This window comes from Hyposmocoma kahamanoa, unplaced genomic scaffold (genome assembly GCF_003589595.1).
Source record: "Hyposmocoma kahamanoa isolate Upper Pololo Valley unplaced genomic scaffold, ASM358959v1 232, whole genome shotgun sequence".
Classification (NCBI taxonomy): domain Eukaryota; kingdom Metazoa; phylum Arthropoda; class Insecta; order Lepidoptera; family Cosmopterigidae; genus Hyposmocoma; species Hyposmocoma kahamanoa.
Window position 1 is genome coordinate 8,959,984 of NW_020653750.1, and position 16,385 is coordinate 8,976,368.

Sequence of the window (16,385 nt, forward strand, 5' to 3'; positions counted from 1 at the left end):
AGTAGATCTTGCTTGACGAAAACCAAATTGAGAATCTGACAGAATGTTATACTTACCTAAATAATTAATAAGTCTTTTGTTAATTAATTTTTCTAATATTTTACAAAACACTGGTAACACTGATATGGGTCTGTAATTACTTATTTCATCTCTATCCCCACCCTTGTACACAGGTGTTATGACTGACTGTTTAAGTATGGTTGGAAAAATGCCTTCACTAAAGCAAACATTTGCTACGATTTTTGTAATTTGTTACGATTTCTTATGCATCGTAAAATCCTCGGTGTTATCCAGGGTTTTATTACACGTTGTTTGGAAGGAATGTTGTATGAAACAGTGTGGGCCTTTAGTCTTTCAGTTATAGTGTAGATTAGTCGACCAATTATCGTATTGGGATCGTCACAAAACAAGAGTTCGGATAGATTTTTACTACGCAAGTCTGCAAGGGCTTCTTCAAAATTTATTTTCATTTTACTTTTTTTAGTATGTAATCGGTTTTTTACTTTAGATAGAGATAGTAAAGGAGTAAGATGATCAGTTGTAGGCGTGTGTAAAACCGCGATACTGGCACGGGATTTAATTAATTATATAACATCTTTTTGTAATAGAAGATCTTATAGATTAACTTAAATAATGAAAACGCACGTCAATATACAGGGTTACAGGAAAAGTCGTGCTAGATCCGTTAAGGGCGTGGAGTACTCATCATTTCTGACTTATTTTACTATGAAACACCCTACGCTAAACTTAACCCTTTTCGAGATATTTGACTTTTATTTTTTTTATTCAAAATTGCCGATTTTTATGCTACTAAATTTAATTTTGTTTATTTTGTGTGTCTTATTATTATAATTATTGCATTTTTACATGTGTGATAAGATGCTTTAGGACCTCAATCATTAAAATAGTAAATAAGTTAATTCAATACGCCGTAGTAGAAAAGAGAAAGTTAAGAAATTAAAAAAAAATTAGAAAGTTTATTTTTCTCTAAGGGATATCTAAAAAAAATATTATGGCAGTTGATCGGCAGATAAGTTATAAAATATCTACGTTTCATCAGCTATCTAACAAGGTATAACAATCTAGGGTTTTATTTAAATGCATTGAAAAAACTTAGTTTCATAGGCGATAGTGGAGGAGAAAATTAATACTTAGCCCTAAAAAGTATAACAAAACAATAGGTAAGCATGCAAAGTATTTATTAAATCAGGTTTTCACACAACTTTTTGTTATTCTACAGTTCATGTTCAACATGGCCGCCTCTGTTTCTAATACATTGTCGCATTCTTCTACGGAGACCAGTCTTCACTACTCCAGTGGTCAACGTTGTCCTCATTTGATTTGCTGCATCCACAATCCTTTCTTTTAACTCTTCCACAGACGAAACTGGATTTGACTCGCTGTAGACAAGACTTTTCATGCGCCACACACACACACACACGCAAACGCACGCACGCACGCACACAGCGTGCGTGCGTGCGTTTGCGTGTGTGTGTTTGTGTAACTTTACGTAAATTTGCAAAATATGTAGGAGTACAGTATATCTATTGTAAGATGTCCATAAGAGATTCAGTCTGTTCATAATTTAAAGTCTGCAGAAAGTCACATACAACTTTTTTACAATCGTGGGGCTTTAAAGGGTAAATCAAGAGATTTTTATTAATTTTAGTGTACAGGTAAGATGCAAGTCTGTTAAATTGTCTACAAACAAAGGTTGTTTTTACAGTATTGTAGGGAATCACAAAATTGCATCTCCTTTTTTTCACTACGCAAGGGTCATAACTTTGAATTTTGTGAATTCTTAAAATCAACAGAAGTACAAGTGGGACATCTGCAGAGTTTGAAATACATTACCTTCAATAGTGATCTCTGAGCTCTTTCTACGTGTATGAATTTCGATTTAACAGCTCCACCCCAGATTGTAATGCAGTATGTTAGTACAGATTGAGCTTCTAAGACTTTCGTGGTTATTCACTAAATGATTATCACTAGTATAAATATCGGGAAAATAAAAAGAAGTCATACCGTGGTAAGAAACCCGATACTAGTGATAATCATTTAGATTGAGCTTCTTTTAATTTGATTGATCTGTATTTGCAGAGTCCTTGAGCGTTTTAAAAATCCAGATATACTTCCTAAGTCTGCTAGAAACTAAGTCTAGAAGAGGGTACCATGATAAATTTTGATCTAGAACTACACCGACGTACTTTCTACCACCGACTAGTTTTATCAACCTTAGCAATGATTGGGCAAACACAGTCTTTGCCGACGATGTCACAGTTGTGAATTTTAAGAACAAAGTTCATGTCTGGTTGAGTATTGTTGCGAATAGAGAAGCAAATGTTATTATCGAGTTCTTAGGTTTTCGCGATTGTTACACATAGGAAATGACCAAGAGTCAACCGTGACCATGGGACCTGTAAAGGGCCCGAAACGTCGGTTTGTTTGAAAATACAAATATACGCGATTTAAATCCGGAAAAATAGTTTCATTTCAAATGTTATTAGTTTTTGTAGTATTTAATGTAAGGAGATTAGCATTAAGCCACTTTGCAACCGTTTCCAGTCCCAAATATATGAACTTGCAACTGCTTTAATTAATTTTACTAGATGGTTTTCTGTTGGTAATTGGTCAAATTGACGAATGGCAAGACAAATGAAAATGTTACTGCTAACAAAATATGGTAAAATCTTATTAATCAGAAGACGTTTACTTAATGATGGCCTCGTGTGTTTTTGTGATTTGTTTATTATTTGTCGGATTTCTAACTCTGCCATTATTTGGATAGCATCTTAGGTTGGATAAACTAGACCACCTTCGTCCAACCATGACCAACTCCTGGTTTTTGTAAGGACAGCGCACTGTTAATTCTTTGCGTTATATATTTTTTAAGTTGAAACACTTATGAGACTGAAAAGGGCGCAAGCTTAGAATAATAACGCATAGAAACCTAGCCCGCACACGCTAAGTGAGGCAAGTTAGAGGGTTCCAAACGCGTCCCAGGAGCGCGCGGGCTGTTAGTGCTCAAGGTCATATTGCACCGCGAACAGCTCCAAAATTTTTTGCTAAAAATGACGAAATGTGCGATAAATGGGTGTAAAAATACAACAGACAAACATAAAATAGACACTAACATCGCATTCCACAAGTAAGTAATGCGTTTCAACTCATATTTTTATGTAAATATTCACTAAAACAGAAAAATAATTTCGCGGCAACAAGATACGAAAGTGTTGCAAAGTAACGAATTTTTTTTCTCCCCATTTTGCTATTCTGTATCAAAATAATTATATTACGTAAATTTTAGTGGTGCCTGTAATTTAGATTTATTTGCGCATCTTGAACTAATATTTACTTTAATAAACATTAAATGTTTTCGTTAACTCCTGTAAGTGATTGGGACACTTAATTATTTTATAATACTTTTAACGGCTCTGCGTTCATGCTTTATTGAATAATTATTTATTTTAATAGGAATGAAACTATTTTTCCGGATTTAAATCGCGTATATTTGTTTTTTCAAACAAACCGACGTTTCGGGCCCTTTACAGGTCCCATGGTCCCGTGTGAAACCACCAACAGTCGAGCGAAGACCTGCCATCTTACCTTACGTGAGAGGTGTTACAGACAAGATCGGAAGAGTCCTCAGGCGCGCATCTATCAAGACCTATTTCAAGCCCCTGAGGAAGATTTCTCAGTTCCTGAGACCCGTGAAATGTAACATCCCCTTACAGGATGCAGGAGTTTACAAGCTTGACTGTGAGTGCGGTCTCTCTTATATTGGACAAACAAAGCGAAGTATTTGTACCCGCGTCAAAGAACATATAGCTGATGTCAAACACCGTCGCGTAAACAAGTCTGCAGTCTGCGAGCATGTCATGGATAAACCTACACATTCAATGAAGTTTGACAAACCCCAGGTCCTTGCAAAAGAAGTCCGTTATCTGCCCAGGATGCTGCGAGAGGCCATTGAAATTAAAAAACATCCTAATTTCAACAGGGAAGATGGTTTCTCCGTACCACCAGTTTGGGATCCAGTATTTCCTCTAATGAAAAATCCCAAACCGACATAAGAGTGCAGTACTAATTAATATAATAAAAATTCATTCAATAAAATAATTTGTAAAACTTAATGTAGCGTAAATTGGAATGTTTTCTTTGTAAAATTAAAAATAAGGTATTTAATTAATAACTATTGTAACTATATTGAAAAAATAGGGTGGTTTGCATCAATATTAGACATAACTGGTTGAAGACTGTACCACCTCAGTCAACCGTGACCATGGGACCTGTAAAGGGCCCGAAACGTCGGTTTGTTTGAAAAAACAAATATACGCGATTTAAATCCGGAAAAATAGTTTCATTCCTATGTATAACAATCGCGAAAACCTAAGAACTCGATATTTATTTTAATTTTATTTGAATTGGAGCACATATTGCAACAAATTTACAGTACTTATATATTTGTTTCTACTATAGTGTTGGCACCACCAGTACAACTTTGATAGCTTATTATATGTCTTTCTTTTCGTAACTCAAGCGAAATATTTTATATTAAAATATTTTATTTTCTTAAAAGGGGAGCATTCTTAAGCGATTTTTTAATCTATTTTAACAGTTATTTTCTTTAATGTTTGCTTATGGCATTTTCGGTTTTAGGTTTCGAATATGGCACTTATTTCTAAATCCAAGATGCGGGCGCGATTTTTCGAATAATGGCAAGTTGGGTATCGTTTTCGAGATGTTTGGGAATGTTCAATACAAATATGGCACTCATTTCTAAATCCAAGATGGCAAACACGACAGTTCAAACAAAAGCAATATTCGTAATGAGCACCCCCAAATACCTCGAAAACGATACCCAACTTGCCATTATTTGAAAAATCGTGCCCGCCATCTTGGATTTACAAATAGTGCCATATTCACATTGAGCATCCCCAAATACCTCGAAAATGATACCCACATAGCATTTTTTTGAAAAAATCGTGCCCGCCATCTTGGATTTAGAAATGAGTGCCACATTCGTAATGAGCACCCCCAAGTACCTCGAAAATGATACCCATATTGCATTTATTTGAAAACTCGTGTCCGCCATCTTGGATTTAGAAATGAGTGCCATATTCGTAATGAGCATCCCCAAATACCTCGAAAATGATACCCATATTGCATTTTTTTGAAAAAATCGTGCCCGCCATCTTGAATTTAGAAATGAGTGCCATATTCGTAATGAGCACCCCCAAGTACCTCGAAAATGATACCCATATTGCATTTTTTTGAAAAATCGTGCCCGCCATCTTGGATGTAGAAATGAGTGCCATATTCGTCATGAGCATCCCCAAGTACCTCGAAAATGATACCCATATTGCATTTATTTCAAAACTCGTGTCCGCCATCTTGGATTTAGAAATGAGTGCCATATTCGTAATGAGCATCCCCAAATACCTCGAAAAGGATACCCATATAGCATATTTTGAAAAATCGTGTCCGCCATCTTGGATTTACAAATAAGTGCTATATTCGTTTTTCATCGACAAAACCGAGCACATCTGTAGGCACCTGATCGACAATGTCGGGCAAATCTGTAGGCACCTTTAACTTAATGATGAGTTAAGCAAGATACAATTTCCCCACTTTTGAGGGAAATGTTATTCCATGGCATCATTATTTGTATATTTGTGTGCGTGCCGACGAGCGTAGTTACAAGTTGCTTACGCCTACATGAATTTGGTTTTTGCCTCACTTGTGACAGTTCGTTTGATATGAAACTATCATTCTATGCGTTATTATTCTAAGGGCGCAAGGAAATAAAGTATTTGGAAAATATTGAATATTGTTTCTGAACGATCAAAGTTACGTCACGTTGGCAGTTGCAATTTGACAGATCCTTTTTGTAATTTCCTTCTGCAATTCTAGGTTAGTGTTCGTGTTTATATTGCTTTATTCTGTAAATATCAAATAAATCGTATTCCATAACTCAATTTCTATTAGTGTGAAACCAACTCAATTCATTACTCTGGGTATTGACATCGTTATTTTGCCTTCCAGGGAAGTGAAACCGACGCAATGGCAAAGTCAAAGAATCACACAAATCACAACCAGAGTAAGTATAACGATTTGATTTATTTCATTTAAGTATAATTCAGGCTTGAAATTTCCTTAAACACCGTACCATATCTTAGAGCACCACCAATCAACCTTAATGTTTTTTAAGTCGTTTGTTTACTTATGAGTGGGTTAGGTTAAATTTTGAATTTACTTTTACAGACCGCAAGGCTCACAGAAATGGCATCAAGAAGCCTACGAAGTTCAGGCACGAATCTACCCTTGGTGTAAGTATCTGCAAAATTAATTTAAGTAAAATATCTTCAAAACACATTCAGAAGTTCATTACCACTTGGAGTGGTAAACACAGGAAAACATTGTTTAATTTTATTTTCCTTCCTTTAATAACTTGTAAATTTTATTGATTAGGGAAATGTAAATTGGCTCTTCAGTATACAAAACATGAAACAGACAATAAATTGCTTTGTACTATTTACCAGTTATTAACATTTTAATCTGCTTATTGTGCTTTTTATACAAACAAATGAAAGATTCACACTCATGGGTGTCATGCTCATCACCCTAAGTATTTCATGTGCCTGTCATTATTTAAATATGTTAAGTACCCCTGGGAGAAGTAACTAAACAGGTGTCAATTTTGCTTTTATATATTCTCACCAGTTAAGATTGGATACCACCTCAGCTCGAATTAAAATGGTTCCGGCTATTCCCAGTTGCCACCAAGGGCTTTTTCCCACTGGTGACAAATGGGAAAAAAATCCCATTTGTTACCAGGCAGTGACAAACGGGATAAAAAAAAATCTGTTGTTGCCAGTGGCTATTTCAACTGGTGACAAATGGGGAAAACAAATACTAATATGTTACCAATGGTGACTAATGGGACAAAAAGATCTATTGTTGCCTATTTTCCCCTATTAAGACGGTTTATTTTGCTTGGATCAAGCGGCAGGGACACTGGCTTTATTTCAGAATTTACGTCATTAAAATTCATTCATGGTTATTAATTTTGATCTTCATTATTTAATAATTTCTCAAACCAGGGATAACGTGCTACCATATCATGACTTTATCTACCTATCATTATTCAAGATGAAATGTAGAGAGCTGTGAGCCTGGAGCTCTCATTATATTTGTACACAATGACTCCCAGTTCCCGGTAGATAGCTTTAGATATATTGTATTCTTTAAGACCTTTGTGAATTTTCAGATGGACCCCAAGTTCTTGAGAAACCAGCGGTTTTGTAAGAAGGGTAACTTGAAACCTGCCAAGCAACTCGCTCGTGCTGCCGAGAGGAAAGCTACACGGGAAGCTAAGGCTAAGAAATGAACATTAAGTTTTAAGACAATAAAAATGTAAAAAAATTAAAACTTTAATTTTATTCCTGCAGAATAATTACACTGATATTGAGTTAAATAGTCATAAAATGTGTTGAATCCAGAATTTGGCCTTTACCGAACAAGCAGACACCTATGTGTATGTCTACTTTGCATGCTGTGTGTGTTAAATTGTTGAGTAGCTCAGAACCTGTTATTAGGTAAAATATAGTAATTTGCAACTTTGCAGCTTTGCAGAAGCTACGTTTACTGGTCAATATATAATTGATTTGTCATAAGGGTTCATGGTTTATACCACTAAATACATAAGAATTTGTACTTTTATTTAGAATTAATTCTAAATCCATTGAGATGTTGTTTTAAAGGTTACTTTAGGACCTTGGTGTAGTGGCTTAGTAGATGAAAAAAGAAACTTGAAAATGTCAGGGGAGAACAACATTATTACGGGTGTGTTTACGGCAAATGTCAATGTCACCTACAAATTTAATATAAAATAATGTTGTGGTGGAAATTTTTCTCCACAAACCCCCATTGCATAGCAAGTACTACGTTGGTGGGAATTTGTGTGGTATAATATTTGATAAAGTATTAAGATTCTCACCAGTGGGGATTTGTGGAACACTAGGAGTAGTCGTTCTTGAGATTCAGGTATGGTGGCGCCGGCATAAGCTTATTCTAGCGATAGCGTGAACAGTAAAACCATAGTACCTAAATAAAACCAGTATGCTAACTCCGTACAAAGTAACAGCGTGCCGCGTATGTCGTCTGCGCATACAACCGCTACGTTTGTATGCAGTCATATTACTTTTCTTATTATACTATGGTAAAACACACATATCTTTTGAATGACGGACCGACTAAATCAAATTTTTTGCGACTAGAATCGACAAAATGGCAAATTTTTACCTGGCTAGTCAAATTTCAAAACTTCGAGCATGACCACTCTGGAACAAGAGGACGCAAAATGTATTTGATCATGATTGTTTCTCGTTCTACGCTTTTTCCTTTATTAATAGGGGTGCCCCAAAGGAACCCTCCCCGCATGACGTGCCATTGCTGTCCTGCACGTCTGGCGCACCCTAGGTACCCTAGGCACCAAGTATTAAAGTCCGTGCCATTTGCGCGAAAAAAAACCGCAACATGATCAAGTTTATATCCTCGTGGGCTTGTGAGCATGAGCGTGCTACAAAACCAATTTCCAAAGTGCCTATTATAAATTTTTAGCAAAATATATTTTCTACTAATAATATTAATATATTGCTTCTCTTTACTGCCATTTACTCTTGTCATCCACTTAATAAAACCTGTAATTACAAAAACGTTTCCATTCACATTGCAATTACAGTGCACTGCTAATTATTAATAAATATTTAATTAGTTAATGTGTGCCTGCTTACTACGCCGGTGTTCCTATATAAAGATGTTCATTTCTCAATGCACACACACACATTATTTTATTGTATCTCTATAAGGGAACAGTAGGATCATTTTTTAAACATCTTAACAATGCAAGCGTTAAAGTTCTTTGTTTTACTGATGTTAGCTTTAGAGCTTCAATTACATATTGCCTGTAACACAGAAAATGAATTAAAATTAATCGTTGATATTGTAAACTCTTACGAAACTCCTACAGCGGTCATCGCTAAAGGATGTTGGAATGCCCGTAAGTTTCTAGATTATTCTTACTTGTTTTACTAAAGGTCTTAGGTCATCATATGTACTTGTAACTGTAGGTATATCTAGTTATGTACTTCATTTAGTTTCTATGTTCATTCTTTAGGTCAGAAAAACAACATAACCAATATGTTATCCAAAACGAAAAATTCTAATCCGAAAACATTAAGATTTGTTGAAGAGCCATCGGGTCCTTTAAATTGGATGACAAGGAACCACCAAACCATTATTGTAGTCGAGTTAAAATGTTTTGGAAGCAACGAATTTTTAAAATACGTAAGTCCTGTAGCAGTCCAAACAAAATGTCTACCCCAACTCCGCATTTTCTGCACTTCGGGTGTAAAAGCTTCTTTTTTACTGTTTTTATTTATTTTGGGCACTGTGACTGTTTTTGTTGGTCTTCAAGGAGTTTATCGAGTTCTTAGGTTTTCGATAGATTGTTCCACATAGGAAATGAAACTATTTTTCCGGATTTAAATCGTGTATATTTGTTTTTCCAAACAAACCGAGTCAACCGTGACCATGAGACCTGTGAAGGGCCCGAAACGTCGGTTTGTTTGAAAAAACAAATTTACGCTATTGAAATCCGGAAAAATAGTTTCACTTGAAGGAGTTTGTTTCGTAGCGTAGGTAAGGTTGAGAACAGCTGGCCCAACTAATTGACCGTATTCCTCTTCAGGCAAATGATAATAAAATGTTTAGATATTCTCAGCGCTGGCTTATTATTGGTGGATATATGAACGGAGTTGACGTGATTTCAACTGAATTACAAGATCTCGACATTTTGCTTGACTCTGAAGTAACTATTACACGAGACGTAGGCGAGTCGGTGTTTGAGTTATATTCGAGTAAGTATAAAAAAAATATCAGTCGAGAGATCTCGAAAAATCCCAATCCCAAGAACCCAGGTCTCATGAAGCTGTTTCCCATCTGACTATCGTACACGCTTTATTGTTATTTAAGAACCTAAGCTGGCTTTCAGATCTTACCTTACAGTGACAATGAACCCCCTTACCAATGATTACATACAGAATTGTATAGTTTACAGAACAAATCACTTGGGCTGGATAAGTGAATACTTTGGAACTTGGACGAACATTTTCGGCTTGCAAAAATCTATTTCTATGACGACCTCGACTTTCTTGCGTCGTAAAAATCTGGGAAAGGAACCTATACCAATTACTTTCGCGCTTACAGTCCCAATAAATTCATATTTGGACTTGGAAGAATTGATGTAAAGTATTTCGAGTAATATTTATTTATAACAAGTAATATTTCAGGCGTTTTTTGGATGGTCATTTGTTCCATTTGTGTTATGTATATATCTTTTGGTAGCCATGGCTCGAATAAACCGGCAATACACGGCTATCGTTATACCGCTATGATTTGTGACTTCATTAATGCAACGAGGACTATGATATTCACGGACACATGGGGATATTTCGTAAATGGCTCCTGGAATGGACAAATTGGATACATTGTACGAGGAGAAGCAGAACTTATAGGTTAGATATATTAAGTATTATGAACTAAGCCAATGTAAATTAGGCACTGGCTAGGTTTACAAATAGCAACCTTAAGAATTTCGTGCTCATTCTTCTCAGGGGAAATCTGCTTTACGAATATAACTTTTTCTTATCGTATCGATGGCATGCACTATAATGCGTGGCATGTGATGAAAGGATTTACCAATCAACGTAGGGTACTCGCCGATTGCTGCCCAGGGTGCACTAGAAGTACAGAAAAGGAAAGTACCTACTGTGACGATATGACCTCCTTCCATCGTCATCCCACCTTTTTATCACCTTTTCTCTGGTTCCTGATGGCTACTTGTTTTAAAATTTTGAATCGTTCTTTAATACCCTTGACTCGCCATTCTCATTTTGTTTCGTTCCGTCGTCACTCTCTGCTCAATCGCTCTAACGAGCAGTGCTACTCGTCTAATTTTTATCCTTTTACCAGTTCCCAACCTAAATCATGTGCCAATTTTAATACCAATGTAACCTAGTAATACTGTATAACTCGGCCCTTTCGGACCTTTTTTCTTGATTTTACTTTGGAATAAATTTCTCTGGATCGCAGTATCCTATTTTATTGCCGCGATCGTTGTCATCACGGCGCATTTGCGGTTTACAACCTTCTCAGCACCTACGTACGTCGTGCGAGGTAGCTCCTTTCATGCAATAAATATGACGATTTCAAGTGTAATTTCATCAATAACTCATTTATATGCCCCACTACTAGGCCCGGGTCTCATATCAGGCGAGGGTTGTAGGCCATAGTCTGCTACGTCGCTGGTTCAATGCGGGTCGGAGACTTCAAATGTTTTACGAGGGCTGTAAATCTTCGACGTGCAGGTTTCATCACAATGTTTTCTTTCTTTTAACGTAGGTATATAGATATATTAAGTAGATCTTAATCTTATCACATATTTCTTTAATCAGGGACGTAGGTACCTATAGATGAACCTAGGTAGATATTGATTATTCATTTGTTTAAAAGTCGGCAATTATTACGATTAATGAATAATGTGGTCAATGATTACAGGTTGGCTATTTACCATAATTAAGTATTATCCTAATTTTTTATTCGCTATGTTCTGTTTGGTATAAATAAAAATTGTAATGTACCTACTGCAGATATCATTGTCACAGTAATGATCACCGATTTTATGAACTACTATCTTAGAATGGACCTCATGATTTTCGCCTTACTAAGCGTCTCATAGGTACCTATTTTATTTAAATGCTTGAATATATGTATAATCTGTTATTTCACTTTTCCGACAACTGGCTTCCGCAAACGAGCTATATACTAACGTATTATAAGTATTTTTATCTTGTGCAATAAATCCAATTATGGATAATTAGGTTACTGGTCATGATCTTACCGTATTTTTAACCGACTTCAAAAAAGGAGGCTCTAAATTCGACTGTATTTTTTGTAGGTATGTGAAGAGGTCTAGTAGGGGGGTTAGTAGTGGTCCAGTTCAACTTTGAAGATAATAATGCACCTCTAAGGGTGGTAAATGAAGGGATGAATCCGGTTTGTTGGATTTTACCCACCTTCCGTTAAACGATTTCTATAACACATGGCAAATATGTAGATGTAATTTCACGTGAATTTCACTAACTTTTGAGGGTGGTTTTTCTTTTATAAAGGTACATACACATAAGTATAATATCATTGGGTACGTACCTACTGGTCAATATAGGGAATTATTTTTATTTTCAGGATGTCCAATGTTTTTTTCACTAGATCGCCTGGACGTACTGTACTACATAACAAATACGGTTACTTCAGGAGTGAAATTTGTGTTCCGGGAACCACCACTGTCTTATCAAAACAATTTATTTATTTTACCCTTCGGGACCGGAGTCTGGATTTGTTCCGCTGGTTTCGTGGTCCTACTGCTCGTCATGTTATATATTAATTCATATTGGGAGTCGAAAATGCATGAAAATGATGGGCAAGTAAGTACTCGGTAATAGGTAAGTTGGCAATAACAAACTTAACCCTTTGACCGTCGTGGACGAGTTAAAGTATCTTACATTGAGTTGGCTGACACCAACGCCTCAATGAAACTCTTTAATTTTCAATTAAAATTAATAAATAAACATTAAAATATTCCTTGTATTATTTGTATATTCTAGTTAAGTATGGATTATTAACTGCATTTCATGTTCAGTTACGTTCTTCGTTAACTAAGGAGAAATAAATTAATATAAGGTGGAAATTCATAACATGTCACATCACTTTATAGGCTTGGCGTTCATGGAACGAAACTATAGTTTTTGTCAGTGGCGGTCAGATGGTTAATAGAACAATGATAATCATTTAAGTAATTATTGATTTTAGAATCAAGCAAAGCAAAATGCTAAACCCAACTTTAGTGATATGACAATGTTGGTCATTAGTGCCATTGCTCAGCAGGGGAGTTCAATTGAACTTAAAGGTAAAGTGAAAATAAAAGACGTGAGTTCTACCTAGTAATAATGAAATATTTACGAGGGGTGGCTGAAAAGTAATCTCTTATAACCATTTCTAATTAAAAAATAATACTGACCACTATCGTGACGAATTCGGTGTTTATTCTATTTTCTAAATTAGTCGTTTGTTGTGTTTCTATCTTCAGCCATTTTGTCCATGTTCGCATGGACATAATGGCTGAAGATAAAAGTTTTAAAAAGGAGCCCTAGCTTTTTTTAAATAGGCTAACTCATAATATAACAAGTGCATTTCCTGTTTGTACATTTCCTACATATGTACAGTCAACAGCACATTAAGCTACACATTGACGTATCTTGTTCTGTTGCTCTAGAGGCGATTCTCGAACAAAAATGTGTAGTCTATTGTGCTGTTGTCCGTACCTACATTTCAAATTATAAAAAAGTTGCTATAGTCGTCTTTTATTTCATACTTAGGTACCTAGATTACTTTGAGCCACCATTCGTAGTAGGTATTATACGTAAGTAAGTACCTATAAATATTTAGTTATAAACATAAATCGCTTTCTCTCTTGGAATGTTTCAGGTACAGTAGGTCGGCTCGTTGTTTTCATTTTATTCATGGTGTTTTTGTTTCTATACACTTCCTACTCTGCGAACATTGTCGCGTTATTGCAATCAAGTTCGAAACAGATCCGAACTTTGAAAGACCTTCTGGAATCCAGGCTAGAACTTGGTTCTGAAGATACTTCATATAATCGCTATCACTTTAAGGTATAGGTTACTGGCCTTTATATATTAGTTTATAGGACTGGCTATGTAACGTAGGTGTCTTGAATAATTTATATATTATATTCTAAAAAAAAAAAGTTTAATTTTTAGGCGGCTACTGATCCCGTCCGAAAGGCAATATACGAAACAAAAATGGCTTCGAAAAATAGTTTTATGACTTTGGAAGAAGGAATAAAAAAACTACAAACCGTAAGTTTACGTGAGCCGAGTACTTATTTATCTAAGGGCGCCTTCAAATTAGATGCTTATAGAAATGCTGTAGTGGCACCACGTTTAATTTTTATACAATATTTAGAAGCGTAATTCCAGCGCCACTATCGTGACACGCGAGCGCCACTTTTGCAGTCAAAGTTTAAGCGTGAAACACACCGACAGCGGTTGCGGGTCGGGCGCGTTTCGGGTCGGGACCACGGCGGGCGTAATTTCGTGTATTGGACGATAACAAACCACGAGCGTGCGCGAGATCCGACCCGCGCACATATAAATACAAGGAATTACACCTGTCGTGCTCCCGACCCGACACGCGCCCGACCCCCACCCGTTTCTCTGTGTGTTTCACGCTTTAGTTTGTTAAAAATTATTTGGTTTTATATACTGTATGTTCTACTTAAGTGACTAATTTCAGAGTCCCTTCGGTTTCAACATGCATCTAGGCGCTGGTTACAGAGTAGTTGAAAAACTTTTTCATGAACATGAGAAATGTGGACTTCAAGAAATTGAATTCATACCTCTTCAATCACCTTGGGCGACCTGTAAGAAGGACTCTCCGTACGCTCAGTTGTACAAGTTGAGGTGCGTAGGTGCAGCTCGTTTATCCCAGTAGTACTTATTAGTATGTTCCAGTGGTTTTGGATTTTAGGTATCTTGCATTGCAAATACCTATTAGGTAGGTACAGTATCTACATAAGTACATCTTCTCTGTAGTAAATAGACACAACGATATCTATCCGTGAGAGCACTTACATCAAAGATTTTTTTTATGAGAATGAATCTATAATAACAATAACACAATGTATCCACATACTCGTACACACCTACAAATACCTACCTAGTCGTGCGCCTGATGGTAAGTAACACGCCTGTCAATGACAGTTAATACAGCGCCACTGAGAGCTTTAAAGCGATCGCAAAGATCTTAGGGGCTCTGCCACTGTGTCCGTCACCCTGAGACATAAGTTGACAAGTCCCATGGGTACCTATATACTAAATCTATGCATGTGCCTGTGTTTTCACCTGCACACTAAATTTACAAAACCGGAATGCAGTAATGCTCACATTATTGCTTCTTCCCTACGAACGAACTCTTTCACAAGGAGCTTTACTCCTACTGATATTAACAATATCAGAACAAAATTACAGTGTTATTGGATAAGTTTGTATGAGCCGTGCACTTTAACTGTTGACGTCTGAAATGTAGATCAAGAAGTTGGTCATATTTTATTTGTTGCCCTTACAGTATCTGTAGCTCATGCAACCTACAATTTTCATCTATACGAATACCGTATAAATTGTAAAAATTGGTAATAAGTAGTCGAGCTCCTAGATTGATGAAGAGTTGATATAAACGTTGAAGGAAAATTCTTGCGTAGTAGATGTATGTCAATAAGACAAGGTACTATATATGCTTTTTTTTATTGCAGCGTATACAGAATTCGTGAGTTTGGACTAAATTCTCAATTAAACCGCAAGTTATTTTCCACGAAACCCGTCTGCCAATCGAGTAGGGGTAGTTTTGCTTCAGTTAACTTGGTGGATGTTTATCCTTTACTTTTGATGCTTTTATATGGAGCGCTACTGGCGTTTGCCTTACTATTTCTTGAGATACTTACACATAGATGGGAAATGAGGCAACGTCAAAAGACGACGACACAGTCGGAAGTCACTGATATTTCTTAATTTTCCTGTTTAACCCACTGAAGTGTAACATGACCTCATATTCACAGGAAATACGACCTACTAATAATGCTACGACTTATAAATTGTTAATAATATTTAAAAAAACCAAGTGTTAAAATTATATGTATGCATTAGCAAACATAACGTGATGATTTCAGTTTTTCGAGAAATTCTAAAGCAGTTCTCATTGATAGCGCTGCTACCGGCTGCTATCGTTATAAGGAATGAACTATCAACTGATTTTCTGTTATCAATTAATAATAGAACAGGGGCCTTACCATGAACTCTTATTACAGTTCAGTATAGGTTCGAAACGACAAAAAAGCGGGATAGTAATACACACTTCATGTAGCACTCACAACGATTCATTTTAGGTCTCACACTGAATAGTAATAAGAGTTCATGGTAAGGCCTTAGCTTAGAATTTGCTTTCGTTTAAAATACAAAGGTGTAGTAACATTTTCTTCCATGCCAATTATTAAATTTAACGTCGTCTGTAAGGTACTTTTAGTATGCATGTACCTTAGTAGTTAGTACTTACTAGACAATGAAATATGGTCATATACATGTATGGACATATAAATCGAGCCACCCCGCATATTGTGTTTAAAGGGCTAGGATACACAAATATTGTTGTCATCGAAGGTGAAGTTTTCCTTGGTTTTACAAATTCAAATT

At 36.1% G+C, this 16,385-nt stretch overlaps 2 protein-coding genes across 3 annotated transcripts; both read left to right on the top strand.

The window, feature by feature from the left end:
* Positions 1–5,852: 5,852 nt before the first annotated feature.
* Positions 5,853–7,441, top strand: LOC113228524 (60S ribosomal protein L29). Of its 2 annotated transcripts, XM_026461864.1 has the most exons (4): positions 5,853–5,913; positions 6,046–6,100; positions 6,265–6,329; positions 7,271–7,441. In XM_026461864.1, the coding sequence occupies exons 2-4, from the start codon at positions 6,064–6,066 to the stop codon at positions 7,388–7,390; spliced, it is 222 nt and encodes a 73-aa protein (XP_026317649.1). In that variant the 5' UTR covers positions 5,853–5,913; positions 6,046–6,063; the 3' UTR covers positions 7,391–7,441. The 2 variants fall into 2 exon arrangements, with proteins under 2 accessions (XP_026317649.1, XP_026317648.1); XM_026461863.1 differs by lacking the exon at positions 5,853–5,913 and having other exon boundaries at positions 5,944–6,100.
* Positions 7,442–8,904: 1,463 nt separating this feature from the next.
* On the top strand, positions 8,905–15,707 carry LOC113228660 (glutamate receptor 2-like). Its single transcript, XM_026462015.1, has 10 exons — positions 8,905–9,057; positions 9,184–9,348; positions 9,752–9,920; positions 10,353–10,577; positions 12,307–12,545; positions 12,931–13,027; positions 13,606–13,793; positions 13,902–14,000; positions 14,437–14,603; positions 15,452–15,707. The coding sequence occupies exons 1-10, from the start codon at positions 8,905–8,907 to the stop codon at positions 15,705–15,707; spliced, it is 1,758 nt and encodes a 585-aa protein (XP_026317800.1).
* Positions 15,708–16,385: the final 678 nt, after the last annotated feature.